Consider the following 18,722-nt stretch of genomic DNA (forward strand, 5'->3'; position numbering starts at 1 on the left):
ATAGCAAGAAATATTCAATTGCACAGTATTGTGCAAAAGAATATACTTCGTATAAGTTGCTTATTTCTTGATCAATTTCAATGGGGTTTTATTCTTGAATTCTTGGGGTTCTTTAATATGCTGAATCTAACCATGTATTAAGTTTTTGGATTTTGGGCACCGTTTTTAAATTGGTCCACATTGAGGTCCAAAGGGTCCAAAATTTAACTTTGTTTGATTTCATCAAAAATTGAATTATTGGGGTTCTTTGATATGCCGAATCTAACCGTGTATTTAGATTCTTAATTTTTGGTTCCGTTTTCAAATTGGTCTACATAAAAGTCCACAGGGTCCAAAATTAAACTTAGTTTGATTTCAACAAAAATTGAATATATGGGGTTCTTTGATATGCTGAATCTAACCATGCATTTAGATTTTTGATTATGGGCCCAGTTTTCAAGTTGGTCCAAATCGGGGTCCAAAATTTAACTTTGTTTGATTTCAACAAAAATTGAATATATGTAGTTCTTTGATATGCTGAATCTAACCATGTATTTAGATTTTTGATTATGGGCCCAGTTTTCAAGTTGGTCCAAATCGGGGTCCAAAATTAAACTTTGTTTGATTTCAATAAAAAAATTGAATATATGGGGTTCTTTCATATGCTGAATCTAACCGTGTATTAAGTTTTTGGATTTTGGGCCCCATTTTTAAATTGGTCCACATTGAGGTCCAAAGGGTCCAAAATTTAACTTTGTTTGATTTCATCAAAAATTGAATTATTGGGGTTTTTTGATATGCTGAATCTAACCGTGTATTTAGATTCTTAATTTTTGGTTCCGTTTTCAAATTGGTCTACATAAAGGTCCAAAGGGTCCAAAATTAAACTTAGTTTGATTTTAACAAAAATTGAATTTTTAGGGTTCTTTGATATGCTGAATCTAAACATGTGTTTTGATTTTTGATTATGGGCCCAGTTTTCAAGTTGGTCCAAATCGGGGTCCAAAATTAAACTTTGTTTGATTTCAACAAAAATTGAATATATGGGGTTCTTTGATATGCTGAATCTAACCATGTATTTAGATTTTTGATTTTTGGGCCCTGTTATCAACTTTGTCCACATTGAGATCAAAAGGGTCCAAAATTAAACTTTGTTTGATTTCATCAAAAATTGAATTCTTGGGGTTCTTTGATATGCTGAATCTAACCATGTATTTAGATTTTGGATATTGGACCATAGTAGGTGAATGTCCAATTTAAAATTTTTAAGTTCTTAGACCACATTCATTCTGTGTCAGAAACCTATGCTGTGTCAAATATTTAATCACAATCCAAATTCAGAGCTGTATCAAGCTTGAATGTTGTGTCCATACTTGCCCCAACTGTTCAGGGTTCGACCTCTGCGGTCGTATCAAGCTGCGCCCTGCGGAGCATTTTATTTTTAGATTAGTTGCGGTTGATTGATTATATTAAAGAATACACATCACCGCAACCGGGCCGAGAAAAAAGATGTGTCTTATGAAATATTTAAAACATTTGATGGAAAAACTTTCAAAACATTTACGGAAATATTGTTTTTAATTAACTAGTGTTGTTCTATCTTTAATTCAATGGGTCACATAGCGGATTCATTTGCCGTTCTTTACACAAGTGGGGCTAAATTTCTTTCATTATATGATTTTTACAATTATGAAGCGTTATAAATAAATCAGACAGGAATGTATTTAAAAAAAAAAGTTAATTGTCATGAAATAAAATGTCAGCTTAGCTTCCAAACAGGTGATTGCCAAATACATTGTATGTCATCTGTATGTCAGGTATTCTTCATTGACGACTTCTGTAATTAACACAAATAGACTTTTTTTTTATTGTTTCCTGTAAAATCTCTGTGAAGCAATGATGACATTCAAAGTTTTATTTAACAACTTGCTGTTGCTGCTGAAACCATTCTATCAGCAAATTGAGGACACTGTTAGTGAAAGAATGTAAAGACACGACTTTTAGGCACTGTTAGTGAAAGAATGTAAAGACATGACATTTAGGCAGACAATGAACAAAGTTGCCTGTCTTGGAACTTTGTATCCTCGTCTGTCTAAGTATGCAGCAATTGGTCTTGTTTTGCCAGTTTCAACAGCTGATTGTGAAAGGTGTTTTTCATGTTTAAACAGAGTTAAAACACCTTTGAGAAACAGACTATGCCAAAAAGTGCTGAATTGCTTAATGCATTTATCAATATTGAAGGACCAAAGGAGGAAGATTTTGATTTTGAAAAATGTGTGGGGACCTTTGGAAAGTTGAAACAGAGGAAGATATCAACAAAATAATGTGTACATGACATTAATTTGTAAAAAACTAGTGCAGACTGGATTATTTTTATTATTGTTTATAAGGTCTTTCATTAATTCCTCTCATCTGTAATAAATACTTTAAAGTTCCATGACTTACCTATAATAAAACAATTAGATTGGTATATGGCTATAAACATATAAATTATGTAGCGTAACTAATTCTGAAAAATAATCATTGCGCGCAGCGTTGCAAATCCACCATGGACCCACCATGCATGAAAAATTTTCTAGGGAAGACACTGTAGTCATGGTCTATTGACTTTGAAACTTTTGCTTAGTTTACATATATTAGTTTGTGATTAGGTCAGTTTAAGATGAACCACTAATGTTAAGTCAATCATATTCGGTATGCAAATGTATTGGCATTTGCATGTTTCATTTCCATGGAGATTATATACATGTAACCCCACCCCCTAATATTGGATCATTGACTTTGAAACTTTTACATAGTTTACAAGTTAATGTTTGTGTTTAGGTTTGTTTAAAGGGAACGACTTATGAAAAGTCAATGGTATTTGGTACGCAGTTGTATTAGCATTGGCACATCTCATTTCCATGGGGATTGTTTAGCCCTGTACCTTCAGTCATGGTTCATTGACTTTGAATATTTGCATAACTTACATGTTAAAGTATTGCTAATTTAATTTCAACATTTGCATTATCAAAATAACAAATAGGCGAGACATATCTCTGTGTTAACAGTTAATTATACTTGATTGCTATGCAGGAAGGAAGACGTTTGATTATAATGTATAAACCGAAATTAAGTCAGTTTTATATACTGGTACATCTACATCTTTTTTTTACTCGTATTAAATGAGTGATTCAGGCTCATGTGTATATTTTGATATATGGAAGAAGGAATTATGCCATATTATTAAAGGGACATTCAAGTTCACAGATTTGACTCAAATTTTCATATTTGATTTATAACATACTAAAACATATATCCAAATTACAAAAAATCTAAAATAAACAATCAGCAATGCATGGACTAGATAATATGTATCAGCATTTTGTGTGTATTTCAATCTAGACTCCATCTAATTAACTATTGCGATGACCTCCAAAGATTGCCTAAGGGTCATATAACCTGATATATGAATATAAATAGATAGCGACCACGTGCAATTGGATTTTTCTAGGTCTATTTGATTTCATATCATAGGTTAAAAAAGTATCTTGATCATCGCTTTTATCTGAATAAGAATGATTTTTGTTGATCAGATCAGTCAACCAAAAGGTTCATCCTTGTTTTACTTTCAATGTTGACATTCTTTTCCTTATGATAGCTGAACATGCCTAGTACATGCGTAACCCATCTCCAACTAAGGGGTTAAGGTAGCACTACAGTCTAACAATGATTTTTTGAAGATATTTTTTTTATCACATAATTTTGAATTAAGTATTATTCTGCACAGTTTGTAAAAATCCCAAAGTCATTATCATATCACAACAGGGAGTAAATTGATAATGAACTTATATGCATAATGTGGGAGTGTCTTTATTTAAAGAAGTGGATGGTCTTGGATCTTTTTATGAACATGTCTTTTGATGCACAATTTTAATGTTCTAGCTAATTTCAGTAATCATGGTAATAGTATATTTCTTTTTAAAATACAAAAATTATTCTTTATAGTGAGAATAATGATGTTAAATATTGATTATATGCAGCTGGTCAATCCTGTTATTCTCTTATCTTAGACTGTCTGGACAGAGGCGGAGCCTTGTCTATATTTAATTACTACATCACAGATATTGGTCAAATCTATGACGTCAAACTCCCGCCAAATGCCAAGTTAGTGTTGCACAGTGTCACACATAATGCAAAATTTACAGCATTAGAGCATCAAAGAGACAAAGTGTGTGGTTCTATTGATAAAGTAATGGTGTCAGAACACTCCTGGGGTGTTCCCAGTGGAATTTATGTATTTATGTTGCATTTATAGGGGTTCTAAGGGGGAAATTCCGTTTTTAGGTCATTTCTCAGAACAATTTTTCATGAGATTTGTTAGGAAAAAATGAAAATGTAAACTTTATGGGTACCCCCTTTGGCTGGACTTTGATATATGTGATTAAAGGGAGTATTTTCTACAATATGTCCCAGTTTTTGGATAATTTGTTTCTAAATGAATTTATAGATCTCCAAAGATGAAAGGTGAAATGAGGTTTGGCACACAGCAGTTAAATCAATATATCTTCTTACTGGAGGCATATATCAAAAATCTGAGACACGGTTTTGCAGCTTGTATATGGTTGATTAAAGGGATGAAAACAAATTTTTACTACCATTTGACCTGAATGTGCCATTTCCATCCAAGTTGGAAGACCACTTTTTTGGCAATTAATGAGCTATATTTTGAGATTTATCATACCAAAAATAAATGTATCTATGGATTAAGAAAGAGTAATATTTCAGCTTTAAAATGAGTTAAAGATCTTAAAAATCCATTGAGTAGTTTTGGAGAAATTAATCTTTAAAGACTGTTGGTTGGAGTCAGAAAATTCTGACTGTAGTGCTACCTTAAATTGAAAGTCACATGAATACAGATTTACAGAAAGCAGAGACATATATACTAAATATTTATATGTCTCTGCAGAAAGGAGGTTAAATTATTAACTTGCATGTCAATAATACATCAGCAATGTTTTTAGCTTATTTTGACGAATTTGGGCCAAACTGACTGTTTATAACAAAATATTATTTCAAAATTCCACTTTTATTAATACATGAAACAAAATGAATTGTTTTTTTAATTTTTGCCGAAATCAAAGCTAATGCCCTTTTAACACTTAGTGGAGTGACGTTAAACACACACATTAATCTTTAAATAATTTGATGCTTCTGTAAAGTCTATCTTATAAATTTGAAATCTATTTCAGATGTATTAATCTGCAGTCTGAATTAGTTTTGTCAAAAGACAGTACCATTATTACAATGGCCAACCCATTTGCTAGTGGCCAAGCAACTGGGGGTTTTGGACAACAACAAAGACCTGCATTTGGACAGGCAAGCCCATTTGGCCAGTCAGCTGGATTTGGAACACCTAATCCCCCAGGATATGGATCTGGAGGTTTTGGTAGTACTCCAAGTGGATTTGCCACTGGTGGATTTGGTACAAGTGGTACAAATCAGGCATCTAGTGGATTTGGTACAAGTGGTATAAATCAAGCATCTAGTGGATTTGGTACAAGTACCAACCAAGCATCCAGTGGATTTGGTACAAGTCAAACATCTAGTGGATTTGGTATAAGTGGTACAAATCAAGCATCTAGTGGATTTGGTATAAGTGGTACAAATCAAGCATCCAGTGGATTTGGTAACATTCAGACTGGTAGTGGATTTGGAACTTCTCACACTGGAAGTGGTGGATTTGGAACAACAACCAGCACTCCTGGATTTGGACCTCAAGGTAGATTTTTTTACAAAGGAAAATCAGTCTTTTAATAGTCCAGTGATTTGCATTGATAATTTTTTTGTACTCCTTAATACATGTTTTGTTCACATTGCAGGTTCTGTGTTTGGAGGTACAGGCTTTGGAACAATGGGACCGCAATCTGCCTCTGGTTTTGGTGCTGTGACGACTCCCTCTTTTGGAAGTGGAGGTTTTGGGACTCACACTGGGCCTGTTTTTGGTAGTGCAACAACAACAGCTGCCTCCTTTGGAAGTGGAGGTTTCGGAACCCAATCTCATTCTGGTTCTGGGTTGTTTGGAAATACTGCCACATTAGGAGGGTCTGCCTTTGGAAATCAGTCCAATACAAGCAATGCATTTGGTGGATCTACTTTTGGAACAGCCACTCAAGCTAGCAGAACATCAACTCAACCAAAGTCATTTGGTGGTCCCACTTTTGGTTCCGTGTCACAAGCAAGTACAATAGGTACTCCTTCATTTGGAACTACAACTCAGACTAACATGTTTGGTATTTCCTCACATGGAACAGCTTCTCAAACAAGCTCATTTGGTAGTCCATCATTTGAAACCACAACTCAGACAAACACATTTGGAGCTCCACCATTTGGACCTACAACCAAACCAAGTACACTTGGAGGTTCTAGTTATGCAACAGCTACTCCTGGATCAGCTCAGACTAGAGCTCAGATTTCATTTGGAGGGTTTGGTAATGAGACCTCCTCTGGTGCAACTACTTTTGGTGGAAGTGGTTTAGGAACATCTCAGGCACCTTCTGTTTTTGGACAAACAACTCAGTCTTCTGTATTTGGGGGTACAGGATTACAAACAGGGTCAACAACATTTGGTGGAGGAACTTTACCAGTCACCACAACAAGCTTACATAGTACAATAGGATGGAAGGGTCTTGTATCCTCTACTGGTTCCTTAAACACACAAACAACAGCATCTTCAGGAATATTTGGTCAGACAGGTTCACAGTCTGTTGGGTCTGGTACATCAGGCATACAATCTTCTGGTATATTAGGACAGGGAGGAATTCAATCAACAAAAGGACCAGATTCCTTTAGTGCAGCGACATCAGTGTCATCTGGGCTGTTTGGACTGTCAGGTAACTATGTTGGTAATATGAAAAGACCCTTTCAAAATTGTTTTTGTTTTCATGTGAATTCCCAGTGCTTTCCATTTGATTGAAATATAGATCCTGTGGTGTCAATTTATTGCTTACAAGGATTTGACAGTGATCCATTCTATTTTATGTTCTGATAACATTTTATCAATCAAAAAAAAATATCAGGCTCCATTTTTCTTCTAGGGTAAATGTTACATGTATAACAAATACTGAGGATCCTTTAAAAAGTCTTCAAAACAAAAAGTAAGACAGAGCATTGTTATATTCTTGTAAGAGAATCTTGCAGACAGGATCTATATAAAATAAGATGTGGTATGATTGCCAATGAAACAACTCTCTGACATAGACGTTAACAACTTAATGTCACGGTATGGCCTTCAACAATGAGCAAAACCTATACTGCATAGTCAGCTATAAAAGGCCCCGAAATGGCAATTATAAAACAATTCAAACAAGAAAATTAACGGCCTGATTTTTAAGAAAATTGAATGTCTATTTTCTTGCAGGTTTTCTGAAACTGTCTTTCTTTTGTCTTCTTTTTTACTGTATACAGGAATTAGAGCTTAACATATGGAAAAATAGGAAATTAATGCTTATTGGCTTTAAGCAAAATCTGTGTTTCCAGTTTAACAATATTCATAGTTTTTTCTCAATTATAATAATTTTTAGAAATAAATGAAAAATTTAGACACATATCCTTTGTCAGCCTTTGTTAAAATATAATCCTGCTGAGTAAACAGTTGTATATTATTTATTTATTAAACAAATATGAATTCTGAGATAGATACTCATAGCACTATTATTGGTTGTCTTTTGGTATACATTATCTAGAATACTCTTATAGTTTATATATATATATAGAGCCAAAGTTTGGAAAGACAAATATGTATTAAAACATTGTTGATCATATAACAATGGGGGCCTACAAGATGTGTCAAAACAGATGAAGAGCATTGCAACTTTTGTTGTTAAAATTATTGAATTAATCAGATTAAACTGTGTATTAAGAACGTTGATCGGCATGAAACGTTAACTTGTGCACTGTACTTAGAAGTTAGTTATATTTAAATCATAAATATTTTTGATCTAATTAGGAACAGCTGGTAAATCTCTGATAGGTGGTGATGTGATAAAATCAGAGAACGCAAAGAACTTGTTTGGCAAACCAGAATTGAAAATGACAGCACCTATAACTGAACTGAGTCCTCCCAGTACAGTATTATATCCTGTATCTACAACTACCACTGTTTTTGCACGTAAGTTTATGTTAGCAAGGGATTTTTCAGGTGATGTGTAGGCCTATGATATACCTGGTGCATATTTTGATTGAAGCTTTTGCTTTGACTGCCCAAGATAAGGTTATTCAGCCTGTGCCTGTTATATTACCATCTTAATTATGACATTATAAATGAACAAGTAAATGTGGCTTATGTAACATTTAACAGTAAAATATGATAAAAATATATATTTGGGCAGACTTATGAGGATTTAGATCTAGTACTATTCATATTTAATAAATTCCTGTGTATTGAGAAAGACCAAATTTTAGACATATTAGAAATATCTTATACGGTTTTGATTATTGTTTGGTTGCATATATCCCACTTTTCCTTTATTTATATTTATCACTGTATAGGTACAATTACCACTTTCATTCAAATAGTGTTGACAGATTTACAATCTACACTCTTACACCTTGGCAATTCATCTTACCATGTGCTTTCTGCCATAATTTTCTAACCCTCTTATAGAATGCCTGCCTTAGTAGACCAGCAGTGTTCGCATGTCTTTTACGTCATTTGGTCTCTGGTGGAGAGTTGTCTCATTGACAGTCGTATCATATCTTCTTATTTTTATATGACATTATGCATGACAAATTGAGCAGATTAAGTAAATTTCCCTATACCTGTAACAAAATGTTTTAGAAGTGTATGCCACCTTAAGCCACCCTGGCAAGTAAAGTCCAATTGTTCTTGGTTGCTTAGTGGTATAGGAAGATAGCATCATTTTACCTTGTCCTTTATAGCCTTACTGTATAAAGAGGGCTGATTAAACTTTAATATATAATATGTATGATTATAAAGATTCAGTGAAAGAAAATGGATTTTTTCAGCATCCAACAAGACTACAGATTCTATTTTTGGTGGAGTACAGTCTCAAGCATCTACATCAGGTTATGGAATGTTTGGGAAACCTGATGTTACAGGTATAAACTATAGATAAATGCAAATATATCTTACACATAAAAAAGGCATACAAAAAATGGCATGGTGTACTTAGTGTACCTGTATGTGACAGACTTTTCAATTTGGTTCATGTAGGTGGTAAACTGCTGGCACTCTTTCTTCTCTCACTGACAGCCATGACTATATGCAATTTATAGAAAAAGGGATATCAAACTCCACCAAAATAACAAACAATCTTATATAATTTTTTTATTGTAACACAACCTGCTTTACAAAATTACATGAAATCATTGATTAAAAATTTGTTTTTGTTCTAATGGTTGCTTGTTTGCTAAGAGTGCTGAGGTTATGGGTTTGACCAAACAAAATTACTTTAACATTTAATCCTTGCTGTCTCATGCTCACATTTAAGCTAAGAAATTATGGAATTAGAGCATTGACTGGTCATTAAAGTGAGAATAATGTCCCGGGTTAGGGTAACATGTCTTCATACAGACTGATATCTTGTTAGCTACAAGTATCATGCTAAAAAATCAAGGCCTATTGTGTTAATTTTGTCAAAATGAAGATTGAAAAATGACAAACAACTTTATAATGGTAATAACTGTATAATTTACTTTTCAGATAAAGAAGAAAAGCTGAAAGTGTCATCTAAAAAGATGTTGTTTGGGAAACTTGTGGCTGGTTCAGGTATCCTATCTTAATCAGATGGCTAGAAACCAACATATGGCCATGATTATCTTAATTGTGAATAGATGAAATTTCATCATATTTATAAAGTATTGCCAATGGATAGCAAGTTACATTAATACATAATTTTTGGTTTTTTTTTTTTGTATAAAGATTATCCTGCAGAAGAAACAGGTCCTCATACTTATAAATATATAAATAGATTCATAATTCATGTGAAGAATTAAAAAATGAATTAAACATTTGAAGTACAACCCATATTAGGGAACTTTATTTTCAGATCGTTTTAAATACATGACTTACAAGATAGACCTCCAGAAAAAATTATATATTAACAGCCAATTTTTGTCTCGCCTTGACGGAGTCAAAAAGCAAGACATAGGTATGCTGTTTCCGGCGTGGGTGGCTCTGGTGGCGTCAACAAGGTATTAGTTTGTGATTACATCTAGTTTATGGTGAACCACTAGTGGTAGGTGAAGCCAGGTCAATGAATTTGGTATGCAGTTGTATTAGTCTTGGCACATCTAATTTCCATGTAGATTATTTGGCCCTGCCCCCTCAATCATGGTCTATTGACTTTGGAACTTTTGCTGAGTTTACATGTATAAGTTTGTGATTAGGTCAGTTTATGGGGAACCACTAGTGGTAGGTCAATCATATTTGGTATGCAGTTGTATAAGCATTGGCATATCTCATTTCCATGGAGATTATTTGGCCCCGCCCCCTCAGTCATGGTCTATTGATTTAGAAACTTTTGCTTAGTTTACATGTATTAGTTGGTGATTAGGTAAGTTAAAGAGGAACCAGTCAATGATATTTTGTATGCAAATTATTGGCATTTGCAAGTCTTATTTCCATGGAGATTATATAGCCCCACCCCCTCATCATGGTTCATTGGCTTTGAACCTTTTACATAGTTTACAAGTTAATGTTTTGTGTTTAGGTTTGTTGAAAGGGAAGGACTTATGATAAGTCAATGGTATTTTGTATGCAGTTGTATTAGCATTGGCAAATCTCATTTCCATGAAGATTGTTTAGCCCTGTACCTTCAGTCATGGTTCATTGAATTTGAATATTTGCATATCTTGCATGTTAAAGTATTGCTATTTTAATTTCAATATTTGTATTATTAAAATAACAAAAAGGCGAGACATATCTCTGTGTTAACAGTTTATTTAAAGATTTAATTACAGTACTATTGTATGCAATTTTGATGTCTATGTTAAAGACTATGTCACATATTTTTATAGATTACGTGTGAAAGGTTTTGACTGAAAATCTTGTGCTTAAGTCCTTGCCCTTTTTTATTTTATGAATGTAGTAAATGATATCATTTTAAATGTAGGTGATTTATATAACATTCCAATATTACCAGGTGTTAGAAGAAGGTCAATGGACCAAGCAGGAACCAGTTTTGACAATGAAGACCAGACAACAAAGAGAAAACCTAGCAAAGAAAATGGTAAATTATTAGAATATTTACAGCATAACTACTTTTCTTTATAGTTGTTCCACTATTTTTTTATCTCAGTTCAGCCTAATGATCTTAAAACTCCAGCATGTTATTAATTTACTCCAAATCAATCAGTTCAATTCAAATTAGTCAGGAACCATTTTAAAAATCATTAAGTTTTAAAATTAGTCTTGTTTAGGTGCAGCAGCATGTTTCAGTGGTTCTATATCCAAGTTTTCATGTTAGTGTTTCAATATTTTAAGAGAGCTTTTAATAAATTAAAGTAAAATTGACCAGTTGCAAGAAAATTATTTTATGCATTTTTAATTTATGCTGTAAGTAGTGTAATCGAATGAGGTGACGATACTGTCACAGTCAGATGACCCAAAATATACATTAACGATGTTATTTTCAAATATTTTCTGCATTCAGGAATTGCACTTTAAGTCAAATATTGCCAAATTTAAGAATTTTCACTTGACAACTTAAGCAAAGTTAAAACTTTTGTATTTTGGACATAACAATGTTTATCATTCTTGCTACCAAGAAATGTTAGAAAGGTCATTCATTATATTTTAGTATGTGACAAATGTTTTGATATAAGAAAAAAAAAATATATAACTGTTTTATTGGAAAAAACCTTCTTGTTATAAATTTATAAAATTATTGTCTGTTCATAGCATTAAAGAGCTTAACAATCTAGGTAAATACCTTTATGTAGCTGATAAGAATCGTTATTTGTAATATATTGATTATATTTCATTATTTATATTATTTGTTGTCATTCTCCGCCGATGATTCAATGATCCAAACTTGTTTGTAATTGTAAAACACATACGTAATTAATCACTGATGCTATTATATTTGTGTATGTAAATTCTATAAGCTGTATTGGTTGAATAAAAGACTATTATTGTCCCTATCAGTTATTTCCCTTTACAAATCCATAAAAAATGATTCTTTCTTCATTTCCTTGGAGCAAATTCTTTCTTTTATTTGGAAATTGCTGCTTTTAATTCTGACAATTTTTTGTTTATAATAAGTGGGTGCTGTAAATTCAGAAATTATTGCATGCATTTATCATTACAATTTTTGAAGATTGGACACAAAAATATGAGATTAATTAATGCGATTTTGGGATAAGTTGCATACAGATACATTTATTAGATATCAGAATGCGATTTCTTACCATTGCTATACTTACCCATTCGCATTAATAAGAATCTAGCAATAATTACACAGATTTATCTTTCATGTACCACTTAATTATAGGAGTTTCTTATTAGTTTGCATGAATTCTTTATTGGCTATGGTGAAAAGTGAAAGTAACGGTCAAACAGATTCTGCAAATATCCTTAAGTATCATGATATGATTGGTTAATATATACAGTTGTTACTGAAGAGTAGGTAGTAAAGAAAGCTAATAAATATTTCTAGGTCTGCGTAACAAATAACTGAATAAAATCATTGTACACCATTAAAAAGTTATTGAGTTGTAAACAAACTTAAAGAACTGATGTTGTTTTACAGATGAAGAACCACAATCAAAGAGACCAATCAGAAGACTGTCTAGTGCTGATGAAATGTCTAGCAGAGTAGCAATAGTCTGTAACTATGTGCCAAATAAATATAACAATGTCTTTACCATGAAGAAGCACTTCTCTAAGTTTGGTGATGTAGCTAAAGTTTTTCCTAATCCAAGGAAGTTCATGACCACTATACACTTTAAAACACATGTAAGCTTTCTTTTTTTAATCTTTAGGTTGCTGCTTTTCAGAGAATTTTCCTAAAAAAAAAATGAAAAAATGAAATAAATATTTTATAAATTATATTTTAAGAGTGGATATGTTCCTAATGTTGTAACTACAATCCAGTCCCCTTTTCCTGAATGTGACCTACCGAATTAGACTTATTACAGGATTTTTACTAACATGAGCAACATGATGGGTGCCACATGTGGAGCAGGATCTGCTTACCCTTATGGAGCACCCGAGATCACCCCCCAGTTTTTGGTGGGGTTCGTGTTGCTCAGTCTTTAGTTTTCTATGTTGTGTTTTGTGTGCTATTGTTTGTCTGTTGGTCTTTTTCTTTTTTACCCATGGTGTTGTCAGTTTATTTTCGACTTATGAGTTTGATTGTCCCTCTGGTATCTTTCGCCTCTCTTTTATGCTAAAACAATGAACAAAAAATCAAATATTGCAAACAGCAACACGAGACAACTACTGAATAGCAGAAATCACCATTCATTAGTCAAAGTTTAGTTTTTTTTGGTAGTTGGAAGGTTAAGCTATGTCCAGAAATATTAAATAACAAACTAAAAACCATTATTTGATTACATTATATTTATGATGATTGATCATATGTGTAAATGAAGATCTGTGTTCCATTTTATAGGAAGGTGCAAGAGAAGCTAAAGCTAGAGGGAAATTTCTGGACAAAGGTGTACGTCCAATGGAAATCTTCTGGAGTAGTTACAGACGAAGATCGACCGATGAAACTGACAGTACACCCATCAAAAGAAAGAGTGATCATGGTAAGACATGGTAAAAAATTAATTCTGTCCTTAACTTAAGACTATAATTGAAGTTGAGCAAAAGTTGAATAAGTGGACCTTTTCCCCAAAAATAAGTAATTGAATTGAAGGTAAATTAGACAAAGTAAGAATAAGCTTAGAAAAATTAATGAATAAAAACTTGATTCAAATGAATGAACACTTCTGAGTATTCAGCAGTGTTAAAGCAAAAAACTGCTATTTTAAATTCAAGTGCAATACTGTGGATTCATTTATTTTTCGTGGGTACCAATTTTTTTTGGTTTGGCCAAAGTCTGCATACAAGCCTATAGAAATTTTGTACTTGGTGAACATTTAAATATGTGGTTCACCTGTATCCAGGAAATCCACGAGAATTAGTATCCCACATATAATACTGAATCCACAGTACATATGTTTATGTCAGACGACACTTCTCAGTGTTATCAGTTTGTTATGTAAGCAGTTCAGTGGAAGATGGTCAGGGCCGTAACTACCCATGAGGCAGACAAGGCAACTGCCTCGTCTGAATTTTTGGCAAAAAAAAAATAAGAGAAAGAAAATGGAAAAAGGTTGGACATGCACGGGTAGAAAACATCCTTACATTTTCATTTCATTCAACAATTGAGTAATACATACTTAGAATAGTAATTAATGTTGACATTAAGCTTGTGTACTTTTATTTCAACTACGTTAATCGAACTCTCTATCTGATTACAATCGCCAGTAAACCGGCATTTGTTTCAGCAATTATTTATTTCCCGCGAAAAAGGTTCTGAACAAGTTCGACTGAGGACAGATTATGTTGTTTGGCCATGTTTCACGTCCATCGTACGGACAATGTCGGGCAAGTAAACGCAGAAGCTGTTCTCAAACAATGGGATCTTAGTGGCACAAGAAAGGTTGAACTAGCGTTCACAGACAATGACTAGCTTCCATTCTTTGGTCTTTATTAAATTTTGTCAAAATGTATGTTATTTTTATTGCAGCGTTAACCACACACACATGTCACGCTTTTTCTACTATTAAACATGCTTGCAGTTCGGTGTGAGCCAATGCTCCGTGTTGAAGGCCGTACCTTGACCTATAATGGTTTACTTTTATAAATTGTAATTTGGATGGAGAGTTGTCTCATTGGCACTCATACCACATCTTCCTATATCTATACCCTACTGTAAATGGATATATATTTTGATGGAACAAAATTCAAGGCAAGTATCTATCAGCCGGCTCTGGTTGCCTAATGCATTTCTTCATACAGTAAATATGAAACACAAACGATAAATATGATATAAAAATGGATGTTACAAGATATATTTCGAACCCTAATGCTACAATTTTTGGCCGGGGGGCTTTGCCCGCCTGGGCACCCACTATCGAGGGGGCCTCAGTCGGCGGCCCCAGACCCCGGCCTCGTCTGTTTTGGAGACCTAGTTACGGCCCTGATGGTATAATCTGTGTTTCACTGAAGATGTGTCACTTTAGACATTATGTTTCTTTATTAAGCATCCTCCTGTTTAAATTTCTTCTTTCCACTTTTAATTATCAATGTACAATAAATATTGAATTTCAGAATTTGCCAATTTAAAGCCGACCACTAAAAGTGCCAAATTCAAATGGGCACAGAATGATTTAGATGATGAATTAGCAGGTATGTCAGGGACCAGTGATATAGCTACACAACAGATGAAGGTAATGGACCGACCTGATGACCTTAAAGCTGGAAAGTCTTCCTTACCTGGCAGTCCTGTTAGACATTCTAGTCCTGGTCCTTCTACATCCAGGACAGCAGTTACCATACCAACTAATGTAGATAAAGGTGTGTACACTTACAAAATTATGTGAAGGTTATTTTCAATCATTTAATTGTAGAATATTGAATGCACATGGTTTTGTACTCGTTATGGCAGCATTCCCTTTAACTTTAACTTGGAATAAGGAATTTTTTTTCCTCATCCATGTAGAAAATTTGCGTTATTTCCATAAATTCAGACACATCACTTGAAGAAATTAGATCTCTCTTCATAACTTAGATAATTAATCATGTCAGATATATAACTTTTCAGGGTTAATATAAGAAATTATTTCTTTCAACTTTCATAGTTGTTGATCATAAACTCCCAGACCCATAAGCAGAGAGTTTGGAACCTCACATAAAAAGTAATAGAAAAACTGCAGTAACTGAAATAGTAGCTCAAAATGTAATTTACTTTTTTCAGGATCCTTGGCAGTTTTAAGAAATACAGTATGCCACACTTCAGCAGATAGGTTACAGATCCTGAATCTTAGAGATAAGATTATAAGGCTTGGTAGGTTTTTAGTTCAATATTAAGTATTGATGTTAATTTTTCCTAAAAATTGTGTTCCTCCTATATTATTTTTTTATTGTTTAATTTTTTAGGGTTCCATAGCAAAAAATTAACTAAACTATAGCTATACATGTATCTACAAACAAATGAGGGTGATCCTTTTTATTGTCGAGCCTTCGACTTTAGTCGAAAAAGCGAGACATAGCGATCCTACATTCCGTCGGCGTCGTTGTTGTCGGCGGCGTCCACAAATATTCACTCTGTGGTTAAAGTTTTTGAAATTTTAATAACTTTCTTAAACTATCCTGGATTTCTACCAAACTTGGACAGAAGCTTGTTTATGATCATAAGATAGTATCCAGAAGTAAATTTTGTAAAAATAAAATTCCTGTTTTTCCGTATTTTACTTGTAAATGGACTTAGTTTTTCTGCCAGGAAACATTACATTCACTCTGTGGTTAAAGTTTTTAAAATTTTAATAACTTTCTTAAACTATCCTAGATTTGTACCAAACTTGGACAGAAGCTTGTTTATGATCATAAAGTAATATCCAGAAGTAAATTTGTTCAAAAAAAAATTTCATTTTTTCCGTATTTTACTTATAAATGGACTTAGTTTTTCTTCCAGGAAACAATACATTCACTCTGTGGTTAAAGTTTTTAAAATTTTAATAACTTTCCTAACTATCCTGGATTTGTACCAAATTTTGGACAGAAGCTTGTTTATGATCAAAAGCTAGTATCTAGAAGGAAATTTTGTTAAAATTTGTACCTGTTTATCCGTATTTTACTTATAAATGGACTTAGTTTTTCTTCCAGTTAACATTAAATACAGTCTGCAGTTAAAGTTTTTAAAACATTTATTAGATTCATAAACTATCCTGGATTTATACCAAACTTTGACAGAAGCTTCTTACAATCAAAAGATAGTATCTAAAGGAATATTTTTATTGATTTTTTTCCTCATTTTTGTTGAGCCTGCAATTAACAGCAAAAGTAGGCGAGACACTGGGTTCCGCGGAACCCTTACGAATTTTTAGCAACTTCTTTTCAACAACAGAGTGGATTTCAATGTTACAATTAAAGAATCTTTATTACAACACAGTTTTCCCCAGGGCCTTTAAGCATGATGGTAATGTGATGCTATATAACTTAAATGTTAGTCTACCTGAAATGATTTTCGTATAGATTTTGTTATGGATGTGATGCTTTTATTTCTAGAAACTAGATGGTATATCAAAATTTCCTCTTTCCCTCAATGCTCTATGAAATTTGTGGGAAGAACACTGTATATGCTTTGCATGGTTTAAATGTTAACATATTTCCATTTTAGTTTCAACATTTGAAAATTATTCAAAATTACATGCAGGGGAGACAAATCTCGGTGTCAACTATTTATAAATTCACAACATAAACTAAGGAAAAACAACTCAAAATTCAAAACACATATTGAATCTCAATTATTTACAATGTAGGAATTAATCAGGAGAAAAAAGAGAGATCGCAAGAAAATATAATTTCTATTTGCTATATTTTAAAATGGGTCTTGAATGTCTCCCTTTGGGAAAGTTCAAATTTGATATTCAACAATTTTTTTGTGTAGATATTCACAAGATAATTTTAGGGCTACATTCATAATCATGAAGATGCATTCAGGACAAGGGGTTAAAATCTAGAAGATCACACATTAATCATGTAATTTGACAGGTATATTCAAGTGTGAAAATAGAATTTTCATTCTCTAAAGTGAGTTAAATCACATTCATTTTTTTGTATTTTTAATTTTCTGAGTACAGTAGCAGAGTTCTGTAGTCATTATTGAAAGATTAGACAGATCTTTGAGCTTAATATTAACATGAAATAATAAGTTTGTTCTATATTAGACCTATAAACAAGAAAAATATTTTTATTTTTTATAAATATTTTTTTTAGGTAGAATTACTATATTTTTTGATATAGTAAACATTTGATCATCAATATTATCTGCACTGTTCCTCTTTTGAATATAACATATTTAGATTAAGATGAAATGTTAAAATTCATTTTGAAGGAATGAAGAAAACTGCAAATCTAAAGTCAAAGGCATTTGTTGGTACCTGTACAGATATGTGTCCTGAGAGAGAACGTTATGATAGGGAAGAGAAACGAAGATTACATGTGTATGAATCTCTGAACCCTGGAAGTTCAGTAAGTAAAATTTTTTAAAAATGCTATGATTTTGACTGTTTTAATTTTTGGAAAAAGGAGATATTGAGTTGGTGTACATAAGAGAACATTCCTGGGAAATGCAATGAAATAACCATATATCAGGGGGACAATAATAATATTGGTATTCTTCATCTTGATAGTAATAGGAAAATCTTTTATAATGTGCTATATAGCTCATAGTAAGTGTATTTTGAAAATAATAAGTTTTGAAAGTAATTTGAAGAGTTCTTTACATTTAGTCACAGTGGCTTTATATGCTGTTTGTTCATGTTGCCTTGATAAAAGAAACTAATGTATGCCTTACATTATAAGAAAATAAACAGATAAATTGTAAAGATGTTAAATTTTACTGAATTTACAAAATATGAATTGGATTGTAATTTGTAATATAAAAAGTCTTTGCTAAAATATATGCTACATTTAAATAAATTGATCTAGTCCCACTTCTAGATTACAATCTCCTTATCCATCCCTT

At 32.7% G+C, this 18,722-nt stretch overlaps 1 protein-coding gene across 1 annotated transcript in view; it reads left to right on the plus strand.

Moving 5' to 3' along the window:
• LOC127739199 (germinal-center associated nuclear protein-like) overlaps positions 1 to 18,722 on the plus strand; it is a 49,175-nt gene that overhangs the window by 2,389 nt on the left and 28,064 nt on the right. Inside the window, exons 2-12 of the mRNA XM_052250822.1 lie at positions 5,211 to 5,740; positions 5,841 to 6,851; positions 7,967 to 8,128; positions 8,986 to 9,078; positions 9,683 to 9,748; positions 11,124 to 11,210; positions 12,732 to 12,937; positions 13,596 to 13,734; positions 15,305 to 15,550; positions 15,951 to 16,040; positions 18,090 to 18,226. Of these exons, the coding sequence (XP_052106782.1) occupies positions 5,266 to 5,740; positions 5,841 to 6,851; positions 7,967 to 8,128; positions 8,986 to 9,078; positions 9,683 to 9,748; positions 11,124 to 11,210; positions 12,732 to 12,937; positions 13,596 to 13,734; positions 15,305 to 15,550; positions 15,951 to 16,040; positions 18,090 to 18,226 (2,712 nt within the window). The 5' untranslated portion in view covers positions 5,211 to 5,265. The remainder of the gene's footprint in view (positions 1 to 5,210; positions 5,741 to 5,840; positions 6,852 to 7,966; positions 8,129 to 8,985; positions 9,079 to 9,682; positions 9,749 to 11,123; positions 11,211 to 12,731; positions 12,938 to 13,595; positions 13,735 to 15,304; positions 15,551 to 15,950; positions 16,041 to 18,089; positions 18,227 to 18,722) is intronic.

Source organism: Mytilus californianus, unplaced genomic scaffold, assembly GCF_021869535.1.
Source record: "Mytilus californianus isolate M0D057914Y unplaced genomic scaffold, xbMytCali1.0.p SCAF_1, whole genome shotgun sequence".
Classification (NCBI taxonomy): Eukaryota; Metazoa; Mollusca; class Bivalvia; order Mytilida; family Mytilidae; genus Mytilus; species Mytilus californianus.